General features: G+C 38.3%; 1 protein-coding gene across 1 annotated transcript in view; it reads right to left on the bottom strand.

Annotated features, from left to right (window-relative positions):
• Positions 1–674: 674 nt before the first annotated feature.
• Positions 675–18098, bottom strand: part of LOC126481234 (DNA-binding protein SMUBP-2-like) — a 53846-nt gene continuing 36422 nt past the window's right edge. Inside the window, exons 8-9 of the mRNA XM_050104847.1 lie at positions 14559–14853; positions 675–1830 (exon numbers count right to left, since the gene is read on the bottom strand). Coding sequence (XP_049960804.1) covers positions 857–1830; positions 14559–14853 — 1269 coding nt within the window. The 3' untranslated portion in view covers positions 675–856. The remainder of the gene's footprint in view (positions 1831–14558; positions 14854–18098) is intronic.

An 18098-nucleotide genomic window follows, 5' to 3' on the forward strand; every position in this document is an offset into this window, starting at 1 on the left:
TGCACATGTAATATGAAAAGAAAATGACTAGCAGTGGTACAAGCTACCTTCCACCAAGCACTGTATGGTGAGTTGTGAAGTATGTATGTAGATGTTACTACTATATGGAACAGTTTATGAAGGATAAATTGATAATTTCAGTGAAATGTATTGCATTAATACTTTTACAGATATACAGTGAGATTTAACTCTCTGCTCAAAATTAAACTCTTATTAACACACTTATCACTCATTATCTGTAGCAATGAATGTGTGGCAACAATTTATGATATGTCTTTAATATTTTAATCAAATCATTTATAAACAATCATTACAAATATTTTATGATGTTGTTCATTCTCATTAGCAAATAGTTCTCTATCATTGGGAGATATTGGTTTCAAATGACTGGATTTAATAGGAGATTACACAGAAGAACATTCTTGTCTGCTGTTGTTTCAATTCATAGCTGTAAATATCAGTTCCTGGCTTTATTTAAAATTTTAATTTCTGTTTGTTACAGACATAGTAAAGTTCCAACAGTACCTTTTTCTGAAACTGATAAACATCTTCAACAAACCTTCATAAATGTCAAATGAAACATAATAGTAATGGAAAGCAGGAGAGATCATCAATAGGATTTTTCTTGATTTATTCATATCGGTCATACTGCCAACTATGAAAATAACTACAGCTTATCAAAAATGGTTTTTAATTGTCTTCATTTCAGCATACAAGAAACTTATCTTTCCTAAACATAAGTACGAAACACTATGTGATAATCACAACTCAGTAAATATTTTGTCAGGGTTAAACACAGCATGTCACAGAATAAGTAGCATGGACAAAATGTGTTGTTAATAAAGGAGAAAGTTCCTTATTTGTTTTTAGTTTTTGCTTTTCTTTCATCATTTTTCTCCTTGAGTTTGGTATGAAGCTTTTTCAGTTTTTGGTTTCGATGATGATCATCACTTTTCACTGGAGGTGGGTGCTTAAATGTTTGTCGTGCATGCTTACGAGCTGCCTCACCACAACCATGCACTTCAGGAAGGGCATGCTCGAAACAGAAACGCAATCTGCAGTGAATGCAAGTACTGGATATCAGCTCTGTAGACTTCCTGCAGTCTTCATAATTGCACTTTGTATTCATTTTTTGAAAATGGCTAATTACAGAATCAAAATCATCATCCTTTAATTTATCTAATGCATTCACATTTTTCTTCTTAACACCAGGCTTGTCACTTTTTCTAGTGCCTGGTACATTGGCTTCTCTATCCTCATCCTTTATTTTGCCTTTATTGGAAGACTTAGTTCTACACAAAATATTTTCATTCTTATTTTCATCAGACTTCTGCATATCACTTGGTTCACTACAATTTTGTTTTTTACTTGCTGGTTTCCTGACCACAATGTAACGATTCTTTCCCTCACCAACACTTTCATGCTCCAAGTTCAGATTTTCAGCTGCTTCATGTATCAACATCCTTTCATATGATGTAAGATTCTTGAAATGGTGTTCTGAAGCACCGTTAGGTACCAAAAATATTTTTTCAAGCTCTAATTTCCACTTCTCAGTTTCTGAGACTGTGGTCTTGATGTCACTCGTACTTGTAGCTTCACTGGTTACATGTTCATGTAATTCTTTGTTGTTGTCTTGTACATGTGAGTCTGGCTTTGTAGGCTGTTGAGATTTATGTAACCTAGATTGGGCTGACAAATCTTTGTTACAGGTCTTGTTTGCAGCAGGCATAGAAGATGACTCTTTTTTTGAAGGCTTTGTTTTTGTTCTACCAGGTAATTTTTTTATAGCTGGACTGCTCTGTGAAACAGATTTCTGGGTACCCTCGTTGCCTGAAAATTAAAACAAACATATTAATAAAATAACTGGCAAAAAAAAAAACATAAAATGCATTACATGTGACATATAAATAGGAGTACTGTGTACTTGAAAGGTAGCATTCCACCAAAATTTGACACATCAAAGCACTGTAAAAAACAAAAGTTCAGAATATCTGAAGGTACTACACGAGTGTTTAAATTTCCATGAAAAATCTTTTAATTATAGTCCTCCAGAGATATTCCAGTTCACATTACATGATTTTCCTCTCCAGGTTGACTCAGTCCTTAAAGAAAGACATCAAGTTTTCTGTGGTAATTTCTCCACGGAAAAGAATGTTGATGGGTCTGCTTGAGTCTCACAACCTGATGCAAATAGTGTCCTTTCCAGTTACAGGAGAACGGGCCAATGAGACATTTTGAAACCGTCCCTAAAATTTGTTTACACAGGAAGACAACAAAAGAAATCCACTGTCAAAATTTTAGCTGCTAAGAGGCACTGCAAGGCAGTGGTAGAAATGGACTACTGGTGCTGTAACAACTGTGCATGCGCAACTAGGCACACACAGACAGCCGAGGTTGGCAGTACATTTCTAAACAAGAAACATGACACACCTCGATCATAATTTGTAAAGGACGTTTCAGGTTACCGTTCATTGATAGTTTCTCTGACACTACAATACACAGTAGTAACATCCATTACAAATTATCAGTTGCTTTTTGCAGTACTGACAATAAAGGTAAAGCTGAATTAATATTTATAGTGCTTTCGTAAGGCATCCCTCCTGATAGGACCTTTTTTTTTTTTTTTTGTTTCTTCCAGTTTCACAGTTACGCAGAATCCAATAAATGTTATCAGTTTAACAATGATGTAATACGAAGAACATGGTTTCCAGCCAAAATCACCTACATCTCTTGAGGATGTACATATGTGTCCTTTGTTAGTTAGTTTCCCTGACATTCATTCAAGTGTCATCGACATTTCCTTTGAAATTGTAAAGACATAAGAAGAAATAAGAAATAACCATGACAATTCCAATAATTGTGGTTTGGACGACAAACAGTTGTGCCAGTGACAGTTCTGAAGAAGAATACCTTCCAAGCCTTTTAAAAAATGTACTGCAACAGCTTTCGCTGACAAAGAAAGGGCAGTGAAATATTGGTTAAATGAAGGAGGGAAAAAACACTAGAAGTTATGCAGTGTGCAAAGGCATTTTCGTTTCATAAAATCAGAGTGTGAACTATACAAATGGAAGAGTGAATTACATGAAGTAAGAAATATGCGCCAAACAGAAACCTGAAACCATCTGAATGAAAAACTGTTCGAAAGATTTAGGACTGCTCGTGAGAGGCTATGCACTGTTAATGATGGATATCTACGAGACAGGGTCCCCCAAAATTGCATCTGACACAAATATTGTTAATTTCCAAGCTTTGTCGACAGGCTACGCAAGTTCAAGAAATGTTACAGAGTAGGAAGTCACAAAATTACCAAGTTTACATTATGTAAACGTGTAGAGCAGCTGCCAGTGATAGACAACGCTATAGAGAAATTCATAGCTGACATAAAGACAAAACTTGCTGTTATCACTGCAACTGCTCTTTATAAAGATGATCAGTCATGTTTGGTGAAAGAACTGCGAGCACACCGCACTTTATCATTTCAGGATGAAAAAAGTCGGTTGCCAAATCAATGAACGCGACGACACACTCACATACGATAATGCCAGTGATAAGTATGAGTGGTTTACTGTTTCCACAGTTGTATACCTGTCGTCAACAAACGCAAGGCAAATTAGGACCAAAAATAAAAAATGGACTGCTTAGATCTTGTAATCGAAGTATCAAAATCTGGAAAAATTGAAAAGAATAATTTTCAACGTTTCGTTCGAAACGTATTCCTACCAGCTACAGAAACTAATTCATTGCTTTTCTTGGATTCATAGGCTCGACATAACGACGCCTCTCTTTTTGTGGAGGACAAAGAAAAATATGTAGATGTAATGTGGATTCTGCCTGGAATTTTTTCAACAGTGGAAAGCAAAAGAGAATTTGGTCAGATGTACCCAGTAGGCCTCTTGCAAGTGTCTTATTAACTGGATGCCACTGCAGCTACTTGGGTGTCCCTAACATTCCCTAGTTACCTAATCAGAAAATGGAGACCTGCAGTTTAACGTGGAATCCAAACCATGTCTTTCATGGCCACTCCAACATCTGTGAGAAGTGACTGCTCGGTTAAAAATCATAGTGAAAAAGTTGTGGACTGAATGGGATTTGATCCCACGCTCTAAGGATCATGAAGCGCACACTTTGCCACTAGACCATTTTTGTTTTAGAAAAAAAAAATTACAAAAACAAATGTGACCATTAGACCTTACATGCGTAGGGAAAATGCTAGCTGTGTCACCTCTTAAAATGATGTTTGTCATCTGTTTCCAGAGTTCCCCTCAATGGTAATGAGAAGCCTGGGAAAAATGGCAGCCGACACACAAGGAAAATTTTGGACCAGTGCTAAGGAGAGATGAAGAGGTAAATCCATGTAAGGTGTACAACCTCCACAAATGTCACACTTCCATACAAACTGAGACACTTAAATTCTTCCATCCCTGCACTATTTTGCATACTCAGTCAAGAACAGTGCTCTCGCGATGCAAAATAATCCTCACTGAACAGCAAAGTTTCGTACTGTGACACTAACAAGATAGAATTATAGCCTGTATGCCAAATATTCACTCCAAAAACTAATAACACAGTGTTCGTAGGCAGTGTTCGCTACCTCATGTTCTCTTCCGTTCCCTCTAGTATAAAAGATTCTACCCATATACAAGCGAATCGTAGTAAGTTTTCTGCAAATGCTCATTCGCATGTGTTCGCTTCCATTTGCTCCATTGTAAACCAGGATTTTGGTGCTTAAAATTGGTGTCTGTGAACTACAGGTAATTCCGCTACATGGTGCAGCGTGATTGATTTGCCGAGTCGCGCGCTAGGTGGGCAGGGCTGTACAAATCGCTGTTATAAGCTATTCTTCGTGTGGAAAAAGTGTGTAACTTCTACATTTTTTACAAAACACTTGCAGTGTCTCTTAGCAGCTAAAATTTTGGCAGTGCATTTCTTTCATTATCTTCTTCCTGTGTAAAAAACTTCAGTGTACGTTTCAACATGTCTTATTGGACCATTCCCTAGTTAGATTACAAGTAAACAGTAGCACAGCTTCATACGATGACTTAAATAATTTTTCTCAAGCTGAGACACATTGGGAGAAAAATTACAAATGGCTAGTCAGATTATAATGGATAAATACACTCATTTTCAGAAAAAAAAAAAAAAAAAAAAAAAAAAAAAAAAAAAAAAAAAAAAAAAAAAAAAAAAAAAAAAAAAAACATCTTGAATGACCAGAGACAGAACATTCATATCCACAGGACATGTACACAAGTATGTTCTGCAGAAATAATTAGCATCTGAACTATATCAGCCTGTGGATTCATGCTCAACATCGATATTGTGGCACAACACCACCTGCCGGTAAAATGTGCCTGCGGCTCTCGTTGCCACTATAAACCAAAGGTAATGGCTCAGTGTGACTTGAGCAGATGTGCAGGATGCCCTGCAGATGCATGCATGAACCATACCATCAGATCAGTGAGTTTGAAAGAAGATGCATTATTGGCATGATAGAATGTGATGTACTAATCCACGAAATTGCTGCTAGTGTGGGACAAAGTGTTTTGGCAGAATGGTTCATGGAAGGCCGTAGAACATGACGAGACGGGTCAAGTTGCTAACACAATTATGTCATATCCACCTGTTGGAAACAAGCAAGAATGATATTGAACCAATTGTTAAAGCACTAGAGGCTCGTATGAGTATGATGAAATTTCAAGTAGACTTATGAAGATCAATGCAATACACATTACTTATTTACTTAATCACCTGTGCAATGTATCTTTCAGGTGTGTTCACTTTGCAGACAGATTAAAACACTCATTAGCAAGGGTGTTCCAACTCATATGCCAGCTGATAGGTGGCAGGGTGCCCACGGTAATGTGAGTAGGGGTGATTAAACTGCTGTTGCACTGGCAATCAGGTAGCCAGGCAGCAGCCTACACGATCCTACTGTAGCGGCCAAGAGGATGCAAGCAGGGGTGACCAACCACCTCATGTAGGTGCAGAATGATTGCAACTGGGCTGCCTGTCAAGTAGCCTATAGTAGCTGTTCTGCCTGCAAGCATGCGGAGGGGTGGCCACTAGTGCCCATGTTCAATGGGACTGCTTTGGAATGGCCTTCATCAGCAGAAGCACTGTATAAAAAAGGCAAAACAAATAATGGAGTCAATTACAAGCCAATATCACTGATAACAATGTTTTCAAAGTTTTTTTGAGAAGAAAATATATAAGAGAGAAGTAACACATTAGGCACATAACTTTTTGTCAGACTTACACTCTGATTTCAGAAGAAAGCAGCAACAGGAAATGGGTGAGAGGTTCTTGCAGGGCAAATCAGTAAGTTGATAACAATAAGTATCTCCTTTGATTTAACAAAAGCATTTGACTGTGTGGGTCACAACACACTTTTAGGTAAGGAACTGAACATAAGCATATTTCATACCTCGAAACTAGGTAATTGAAGGATGTTAACTAACACGGAACCTATTTGAATCTCACTGGGGTGATGTAAAAGGAGGTGAAGTGTTGTAACTGTGTTATAATCTGAATCCATTGTTTTTCTTAATAAATTTAATTTATTTCAGTAAACCTGTAATTCTTTAAACAATCAAATTCCCATATATAAAACTGCTTTAAACATGTCATTACTTTACAAATGAGTTAATGTGGTGAATATTTGACTTTAAGCACATAAGTTAGAGAAGATTAAGGAGGGGTTTGAAATTAGCTTAAAGTTTGTTGGAAGTCACTGAGTGCTCTCATTATCAAACACAGGATGAATACAGTCTGAGGATTTGTGCATCATCTGCTACACTGCCTCAAGACAAACACACAGCTGACAAAGTAGTTTATGGTGGATGGACAGATGTTAGTGTCCAATGGGTGCAATATTTCAGCAATTGACCACACTGCTACTATAAGGTGTGCTGACAAACTGAATGCTTTGGAGCAGGTGTTTGTGCGAGATCCATACCCAGGCATGGGCACATCTCCAGTATATCCTCCCACCCTCTTCCTACCATCGAACCATTCCATTCAAGGTTTATACCCATGGGCATGTGCTGGATGCATCTTAGCCATTGCCCTGCTCGTCTCTAAAGTCAGTTCATTGTGGGATATCTCCTTCCTCTTTTTAATCAGACTCAATTCGAATTCCTAAGCCTTTCTAAGGGTGTAGCCACTATCGTGACTGATTAGTGACTTCCTCATTCTAATCTTGATAGATTCTTTAATTACACAGTCCCAGAAATTAGACATGTGTCAGAACCTTAGTATAGTCATAAAAGGCAGCCCTGTAATCAGCTCAATGGAAACCTACTTGTTTCTCCCACTACGCTAATGAAATCTTCATCATGTGGTCACATGGAAGGGACAAACAGAGTGATATTCTCAGACTTCTCAGTTCCTCATACCAGAACATCAATTTTATCATGAAGGTTGAAATGGATGGAATGCTTCCCCTTCTGGATGTCTAGATAAAAATTAGAATGGACAACATGTTGGACCAAAGCATGTACTTCAAGATGAGGCACACCAACTTATACCTAAATACAGCCAGCTACCACCACCCAGCACAGAGGAATGGCATGCTCAAAACATTGATACATACGGCTCATACCCTCTTTGACACTGACAGCCTCAATCACAAGTCTGAACATTCTGAGGACAGTGTTTGGAAAAAAGGCTACACAGAGTGACAGATTCAGAGAGCTCTATGTCCTACACTGACTGTACAATCAGCATTAACAAAAGAGGACCCTCAGGAGGCTGCAGCCATTGCATTTATTCCATTTTGTGGCACATTATCTGGGAAGATTGGAGCAATTCTTTGTAAAAATCAAGAGTCTTTTGTCCATCAATTAAAACACAGACACTGCTTGTTAGTGTCAAGGATAACTTTGGACTTTGGAAATCTGGGGTCTATTAGTTACCCTGCCAGTGTGGCATCATTTACATAGGCCAAGCTGTGCATACTGTCTAAGGTCATCATCAAGAAAACCAACAGTACATCAGACTGCAGCAGTCTAACAAGTTGGCAGTCACGGAACATTGCCAACTGGAATCACGTGGAATGCATTACGACCATACGGAGGTTCTGACACAGACATTCGATTTCTGGGACTGTGTACTTGAAGAATCTATCAAAATTTGAGTAAGGGAGCCACTGATAAATTATTAACAGTGGTTACATCCTTAGTAAGTCCTGGGAACATGCACTGGGTCCAGTCAAGAAGAGGAGGAGGGAGATATCCCACAATGAACCGACTTCATTGGCAGTCAGTGCAATAGCAGAGATGCCACCAGTACGCATTCCTGCGTGCATGCCTTGGAAGGATCAACTTGGCAGGAGGAGGAGGAGGAGGAGGAGGAGGAGGAGGAGGAGGAGATGCTAGACATATGCCCCCAGCTGGGGGCAGACCTCGTACAGAATGCCAAGTAGAAGGGAGGGGTGGAGGAGAGAAGACATAAGCCCCACACAAGCTCCAAGGCACTCAGTTCATCAGTGCACTTGATGACGGAAAGTTCTTGTTTGCTGAAATATTGCGCCCATTGGACACTGACATCCGGTTGTTCATCTGAGACATATTTTTCCTGAATTATGCTGGGAGAAGTGGAAGAATCACAAATACAGTTACTAAATGTAATGAGCAGATTATGACAGCATTTTAAATTCAAACGATTATGTAGTAAATCCATTCACTAATAAGAACATACGCAAAGTTCTAACCATTTTAATCCAAAGACAGCAAGCTAGCAAGTTTTTTCTTTTTCTTTTGTGTGTCCTTGTTGACAACTCAATGCTTCTGCTACTCAGGGAGTGGTGTCCTTTACTCCTAATTTATTTACATCCCCCATCCCCCCCCCCCCCCTCCCCACCCCAGAAGCCTCTTGAATATGTCATATTCAGGATCTAGTGCAGAAGCTAAATTTTTCTATCTTCTTTATAATAACCTTCACTACCTATGACAATGGAGAGAAAGCTTTTTTATTAGAATACTTTCACTCTATTACAACCTATGATACATTTTGGGACAATTCTGTGTGTTAACAAAGAATATTCTTAGCCCATAAAAGGACAGTCGAAATTATTTGCAGACGCTGTTTGCGAACTTTGAGCAGACCAGTGTTCAAATGTAAAATTCTAGCTTTAGCATTCCTATTCATATAATCACTCATGAGATTTTATGATTAATGATATGGAGTCTCTCAAAACAGACTTCTACAGTCACTCAGTGATTATAAATCTTTTTTTATGATTTTCAGTTGCTGAATTATTACAGTGCTTCCACAATACATTATGAAGGAAAGACTGCAGCTGTAATTGTGATACACAATTTTCCATAATATATTTTGTGTTGGAAATTTATTATTTCAACAAAGCTAGTTTTCACAACCTTTACCTGCACCAACAAGATTGCTAGAATACTTTGTGTACTTTCATTCAGCACTGTCTTACTGCATGATCACGTGGACAAATGGAGCTAAGGTTAAAAAATAATTTATTCTATAGAAGCATGCAGTAAGAATACCATGTTAAGATGAGATCTGAGCACCTCGCAAAAGCCTCTTGAAGGGCTTACAGATTCTTGCATTTACATGCCAATAAATTTTCTCCACAATTGTAGATGTGGATAATACTAAATAAGAGAGCATTTAGGATACACAATAAAATTCACAATCACAATACTAGAAGCAAAAGTAATTTCCATACTGACTGTGCACCCCCCATCTATGTTTTGGAATGAAGTTTCATAAAGCATTCTGATGCAAAAGTCTAAAGGAAGTTGCTGGGAGACATCAGGAAAGAAATTGAAATTCCCAGATGTTCAAAAATCAAAATACCTTATTAGCCACTACTTCTACATGGTGATTTTGTAATGATGTTACAAACTTTCAGTGGTGATGGAGGATGGTAACTGTATAACTGATCAAGCCAAAAGTTAAAAGCAAAATTTGCTCCGATACTTCTGGCAATAGAATACATGCACTGGGGTTCGTTGTTGCTACAATTGTGTAGTAGGTAACTTTCAGAGGTGGTATTATGGACCAAATAAGGAAAAAAAAATTAGTAAGTATGGACTCTAAAATACATACCTTAAGAGCTATGAGCACTTGTTCACCTTCGTTACTGTGAAACACAACTCTTCTACTGAATAAGTGCCCATAGTTGTTTGTGCATTTCAGAGACCATATTTACTGGACTCTTTCTCCTTTTCTGGTCCTTACTACCTCATCTACAAATACAGAAACTAAAGAGCTTGCAGTAGAAGGAAGTATTTCACAGGATTGAAGATGAATAAGAGTTCATAGCTCTAAGGGTATGCATTTTAGAGCCCGTGTTTACTACAGATATTGTTCAGAAAGTAATGCAAGGCTGAGACAACAAAGGCAGTGTGAGCTGGCACATTGTTATGGTGCAGTTTCCAAGACACATGGAACTTCTTTCAGATGCAGGTGAACCTGTGATTCAGTCTGGAGCACTTCCTTGTAAAACTGAGCACAGAGGGTCCAGCCAGGTGTGCACTCATAATGCACTATACCCCTTGCGGGAGGTCAGGGGGTGGGGGAAGGGAGGGAGGGAGGGAGGGGGGGGGGAGAGAGAGAGAGAGAGAGAGAGAGAGAGAGAGAGAGAGAGAGAGAGAGAGAGAGAGAGTGGTCTTCGCCTGGGACTTCCTCATGCCAGCTTTCTTCTGCAATGGCAGCGACATCATGTGCCATTCCTCATTCTGCCTCTCTGCATCTTGGACTGTACTGGAAGACCTATTATTCATCCCCAGTGATTATGATGTCCAGGAATCATCTTCACAGAGTTGCTCAAATTCTTCATGCCCTTCCACTCACTCTTGCTTTTATGCATTGGTCAAAACTCTGGGAACAAGTTTCGTGCAAAACTTCTGCATGGTCCAGTTATCCAATACAATCTCTTCACCAAGTCTAATAATTCCAACATCAAGTGAACACTCATTCTGGATCATCTGAATTCAGGAACTGGCACACAAAAGTCACATGGGCACCCGTTTGAGATCCTGATGGACATCCTGTGTGGGTCTTGTCGGCAACCCCCTCCTGACCTACTCTAAACAATTTGCACCACCTGTTCAACTGCGATCAAGATAGGTAATCATCCCCAAAGACATCCTTAAGCATTCCAAAAGTTTCCGGCAGCATCTTGTTGAGCTTCACACAAAACTTTATCATACAGTGTTGTTCTAAATTTCTCTTCATCGTTAGCTCAACGTGATCACTATGTAGAGGTTCACAGAAGAAGCTGTACTAACCTTACAAGAGCACAGAGGCAACTGGATAACCCACCGGTGAAAAGATAAGGATCCTTCCACCCTTCCCAATCAGTCCACTCAATCTGCAAGGCAGTCACATAAAAAATTTACAACATATTACTTTCCAGATACATCCTGCAGACATTTTTTTCCTTATTTGGTCCATACTGCCACTTCTGAAAGTTGCCTATCCTACAATCTTAGCAACAACAGTACTTTTACGTGTATTTCACCAGCACATGTATTCCACTGACAGAAATATCAGAAAGATTTTCGCTATTAACTTTCAACTTCGTCATTTCTGGATCAGTCTCTTACCTCAAATTGATATATTTTCCTTTGTCCATCATTCCTGAAAGTTTGTAACATCATAATGAAATCACCCTGTATAATTAATCAGACTATTTGGACTCATGGATGTACATTTTTCTTAACTCTAATGATTTTATTAAACAGGTTTTAACACTGCCACTGTGTAGATAGTACATAGTGTGTACAGTTACATAAACACTTAGTTTGAAATATGATATAAGAATAGAAGCTGACTAATCTAAGAGCAGGCAACAGTATCATCCCTCCCCTCCCCACTATTACCAGTTTGAGTATATTATCACTGTCATAGTTAGCACCTAGTGTGCATTACAGAAGTTCCAGCGATGGGTTTTTGTCTAATAATGTACAACTTGTTCCACATCCTTGAGGGCATGAATGAATGAATAAAAGAATGAATGAGCAACAAAACTGAAAAGCACCATAAAGTTTGCCACTAAAAGTGTTATATTTTCTTCATCTCAGGACAACCAGCATACAACAAAATCATATGTTCAATACAAAGGATGTTTCAAAACTAACTTTACAAATTGATATAAAGTAATTCAAAGTACCTACAGAGGTGATTGTTGTGTCAATTTGCAGGGATATACAAATTTTGTCTCGCGTAGTTTGTTACAGCCGAATCACGCCATAAGGAGCACTTGCGGCAGTTGCGTTAAAGATGGCTGTCTTCACTGGACCCGAGTGTGCTAGCTGCGTGTTTTGGTTTGAAGAATTGAAGTCAGCAACAACAGTTCAGCGTAATTTCCATACCAAGTATGCTAAAGATCCTTCTAGTAGGCCTACAATTTACAAGTGGCATAAATGTTTTGTAGAAACAGGGTGCTCGGTAAGACATGGGAAATCACCAGGTCATCCAAGCACATCTAACGACATCATTGAGCGAGTGAGACAACGTTTTGTCAGCAGCCCTATGAAATTGACCCAACGTGCATCTCATGAACTGCAAATCCCACATACATCTGTTTGATGTGTGCTGAGAAACCGTTTGCATTTGAAACCGTACAGACTGACAATTGTATAAGCAATAAAAGACACTGATAAAATTGGTTGCAAGAACTTCTATGCGGATATGTTAAATCGATTACATGAGGATGAACATTTCTTGGGCAAAATCATCTTTTCTGATGAGTCGACTTTTCACTTAAGTAGCAAGGTTAACACACATAACTGTAGGATTTGTGGCAGTGAAAATCCACATCAAACATTGCAACATGTTCATGATAGCCCTAAACTGTAAGTTTGGTGTGCATTGAGCAATAACAAAGTGTACAGCCCCTTTTTTTCCCCCATGTGAGAACCATCAATGGGATAGTGTACCTGGATATGTTACAACAATTTTTGATACTACAAATCAATGAGGATGACCAGGAATGAAATGTTTACCTCATGCAATATGATGCACCACCCGACTACCTGGCTGATGTCCGGGATTTTCTCAGTGACTGCTTTCCAGGTCAATGGATTGGCCATGCTGCGCCAATTGCATGGCCCCCACATTCCCCAGACCTGACACCACTAAATTTTATTTTTAATGGGGATTCATCAAGGATATCATGCTTGTACCTCCTGTGCCAGCTTCCCTACCTGAACTTAGAGCAAGAATTTGAGCAAGTTACACCTGAAATGCTACAACAAGTTTGGGAAGTCACATACAACATCTATAGCTTAACGATAAAACAAAATAACACTAAACCCAGCTGTTTATCTTTTTTCAATAAATTTATATGAATTTTTAAAGTCCTTTTTGAAACATCTATTATATAGAAAACGCCCAGAATATAGAATACACATATTCACTGTCAGCCCACTACACACAAGCACTGTAGCATTTAGGGCCATGTTGTACTGACTATAATTACTAAATTTAGAAAACAACAACCTTAAACAATTGGACACATTAAACACATATTTATAAACATGAAATTGCTGAAATGAAATTAATGTGAAGTCAATGGGTATAAATCAATTAAGATGCAATGACGTGAGATAATGCCAGCAAAAACAAGTGAGAATTATGCCTAGTTTTCACCAACATCATTTCATGTCATTACATCTTCAATGATCTTACTCCACTGAAGCCATATGAAATTCATTTCAGCTACTTTAATTCAGTTCAAAGCTACTCTAATTCAGTTCAAACCCATCCTTTGTAGCAGGGTATGCTACTTTTACTAATGAATTTATTAGTGAATTCACTCCTCAGTGGTGCCATTCCCATAAACCCCATGGTAGAATCTCTAGATGTAGAGTTTAGAAAACATGGATAAAAATATCAGTGGAAATAATAGTTAAAGTCCAACCTGGAGGCAATATCAGACAGCATGTTGGTTAAGGAAACTGCTCACAAAAATCAAAAAATCTGGGTTCAAACCCCAGTATGGCACAGATTTTCAATCATAAAATATTCATACGTATAAATAATTCACATCCTTATAAGGTCAAAAATTACAATGTCCACGTAGCTAAGTATTGTGATGTACATGGTGAACCAAAGATTACGCTGTATAAAATGGAGTATCATGATCAATAATGTGTTTTTTACTAGTTACTCTAAGATGTTTTATGTTATTATCTCTGCCCCAAACTGACTGATTTCAACCTGTATGTAAACAATACAAATCTATATATCGTGTTTTGTCACTGATAACAGCAGCTGGCTTTGTTATCAAGGGTAACACAGCACTACCAGGACATTGTTATTTTTAAATTGTGTCTATACTACAATGTGATACTGAATCTTAAAGTACATGAGTGTTGACAGATTGTAAATTTGTAGGACATATTGCTGTTATCCTATTTTTTTTTTCCTGTTACAATGTATTATATCTAAGCACATGCTTAACAATGGCAAAAGTCAAAAAACACACATTTCATACACCAATTTAATGCAAACATGGTGTCAGAAAAATTTCCAACAAATGTATACATCGTAGACAAGACATCCACCCACTCTTTGTAACATACCTGTATAAAAATCTGGTGTTAATACTGTCCCATGTTCTCCTATATAGTCAAGAAGGCTCTTAACTGTCTCATCATTACTGACAGTAACAGAATCTCCGACCACACCAAGAAACCTGCGTGCACGACTGACAGCCACATTCAGTCTTCTCTTGTCTGTCAAGAAACCAAGGTTGCCTTCACGATTTGTTCTGACAAGTGATAAAATAACAGCTTCCTTCTCTCTTCCTTGAAATCCATCAACAGTCTTTACTTCAACATGTGACTTTCCAGTCAACAATGATCGCAACAGCTGTACCTACATATCAGAAAATAACAAACAATAGTAAGAGCAAGGAAGACAGAAAGCTTAGGGTTAAAATCTTGTCAACTAGCAGGTCATTAGAGGTGGAGCACAAGCTTGAGGTTGGGGAGGGATAGTACTTGGCCCTGTCTTTCTCAAATGAACCACTGTCTGCCCCAGCACAGTGAAATTTATATCTGAAAATCATTAAGCCAGCAGTATTTTTTGCAATAAGAGTTTAGAGAAGAGCTTACATAAAATTTTAATTTTTTTCACAAATATTTACACACAGACATTAACTTTCTTGTGTTCAAAGTACTTATGCACAACATACATCACATTTGTGCCAGTGGTTTCACTAGTCTTTGAGAATTTATGAAACACAATTTTGGTTACAGTATTTAGCTCCTTGAGCTACTCTGACTCTCTCTCTTCGATGTTGCTAGAATTTCATATTTCATCATTCTTTCCAGCTATAAGTATTGGTAGATATCACTAGAGTCCCATGTACAGCATATACAGAGGTTGAGGGCTCAGAATGGTGTTTTATTTGACCATATGCTGACGATTTTTCAGTGAAATTTGGGCAGGTGCTTTATCGTTCTGCAATTGCCATGAATTGTTTCACCAAACCCAGGCGTATTTTTAACAGATTTGTTTTTTCCAAATGTCATAGCATTTTTGTTCACTGCTAATAAAGAAAAGCAAGTACATCACAGATAACTTACCAAAATAAAAATTCCACAATATTACATTTGGTGCCACATTTTATTCTAGTCTTAAAGCAAAACTTAATGCAAATTCTTTTCTCCATTTTTTTCATAAGTTAAAAAATCAATGAGATCCCCCCTCCCCCCCCCCCCCCCTCCTCTCCTTTCCTTTCCTTTCAGAAGTACGATATCTAAACATTTAATTCTGCAGAGCCATTCATCAGTTGAGAACGAGTGTAATAAAGGGCATATTGAAATAAATGTCACCAGAACATTGACTAACTGCTAAATATGAAATGTGTTTGACAATTTAAAGGGTGAAAAAGATTATTTTGGTCATGTTGCAAATAGGTATGTATGAAACCAGCAATTTTTCTCTCATACAACACTGACACTGAGTATAAAATGAAAGTTCTTGCACTAATTATTACTTGGACTGCAGTAACTCAAACTAGATAACACTTTTTATCATCTATGAGGATAGAAGGCAAGTCATCATTGCAAAGATGTGTCAGTGATGATAAGAGTCAATAAGCATATATTACTATGCGAACTGAGTATAGTAGTGTCTGTAATCATTCCAACAATAGAGCTATCAACAGACAGTTAAGTCAGTTCCCACAAATATTAACTGCACAAGTTCATTACTTGGTTACGGAATAATTTTCTATCTAAACATATGCTAGCTGTATTTGAAAGTCACAGATGACTTTACAGACTAATTCGAACTGTGAATTACTGAAACAATAATCATGTGGACGAAACATCATCACAGCAGACTATATTGTTGTAATGGTGCTGTAACTTGAATGGGGTGACAGACTGTATCCCCTGTAGAGGGTGAGTAGAGAAATAAGGTGGAAAGGTATATCAATGGAGGGTGTTTTGGAGGGAAGGATTGCTGACTGTGGGCAGAGAGAGGTAGTAAGCACACAGGACAGGGATGTGGTACTGGTGAGCTCACTCTGGTACAGGCAGGGGTTTTGCACGTGGTGACAATGACGTGGAGGTGTGGACAGGGAGGGGGAGCTAGAACAGAGAAAGAAAGAGACAGTACAGTAGAGATGAGAGTGGGAGTAGAAAATGAGTGAAGTGAGGGGGAGGGGAGGGGGGGGGGTGGAGGGCGGCGGACATGGGGACAGGAGTGGAGTTGGCTGTGGAACAGGGGCCATGACAACTGCAGGACTGAAGGATATGTTTCCGTCTACATAGTTTGGAGAGGCTGGTATTGGGGGAAGGGAGGGGGAGGGTTCAGAAAGCACGGTTATGCAGCAGCCACTGAAGTAAAATACACAGTGCTCAGCAGCGTGCTCTGCCACTGGACAGTCAACACCGCTCCTGACCACAGCTTGTTGGCGGCTAGAGTTGTGTAACTGCTGTAGACTGTCATAAGCAAGTGTTTACTACAGTAGTTTTCCTTGTAGCTTTGGTCAGTTAATGTCACACTCACATATACTCACATTACCTGTACACTGTGTGTGTAAGTCTTTCCGCTCCCAGGATTGGAATGACTCCTTACCCTCTCCCTTAAAACCCACATCCTTTTGTCTTTCCCTCTCCTTCTCTCTTTCCTGAGGAAGCAACCGTTGGTTGCGAAAGCTTGAGTTTTGTGTGTATGTTTGTGTTTGTTTGTGTGTCTATCGACCTGCCAGCACTTTCGTTTGGTAAGTCACATCATCTTTGTTTTTAGATATATTTTTTTCCCACGTGGAATGTAGTGGGTCAGGTAACCTATAGAACTTTTATGTTCTACATAGTTATCCTCCAGTCTGTTACTTAAAAATAAACAATATTTACAACAAAACTGAAATTAACAATGTTTAATTCATGTTTTATTCAAAAATTGTCATTTTGTAACATGAAACAGAGGGATGTTGTAGCAAAAATAAAAGATGCAATACAGATTTATTGTGTAGTACTAGAAAATGCTATTGCCTCAACAAAAAGCTAAAAACACAAACAAAAATACATCAAACATTGATTCAATGCTTCACCAAACTTACATAAAACACAAGACTGTTATTCATAAACAACTTTTACATTTATCAGTAATATGTAAACTGTATCTTGCACCAAAAGTAACTGCCTCGGTTACATAAAAGCGCAGAAGATAGGCAATCAACTAATTTTTATTATTTAGCAAATGCAATTTATATTCTGTAGGGGGTATAAAATATACAGTGAAGTAACGTTGAATGATGTGAAGTTCAAATTTAAAAAAAGAGGAAGTTGTCGGGTCCCGTTTTTCTTTTTAAACATTCATTTATGTTTACTTTCCTACCAATTCTACTAATACTACTGTAATCCTACCATTTAATACTGAAGTGTTGGCAGAAGAGCCAACACCGTGTTGCTAGAGGAGGCCGAAATGCACGCTTTTAAGCTCACGCAGATTAGCGTGAGGTCTGGAACAGGACAATGTCTTGAGAATTGCAAATAAAGTACGAAGATCTTGGAATACTTAACTTTAATCCATAATTGGAGAATATCGCTCTTGATGGTACATGTTTTATAATTTCAATATTAACTGGTAATGGCGCCTTGCTAGGT

This window comes from Schistocerca serialis, chromosome 5, assembly GCF_023864345.2.
Source record: "Schistocerca serialis cubense isolate TAMUIC-IGC-003099 chromosome 5, iqSchSeri2.2, whole genome shotgun sequence".
Lineage (NCBI taxonomy): Eukaryota > Metazoa > Arthropoda > Insecta > Orthoptera > Acrididae > Schistocerca > Schistocerca serialis.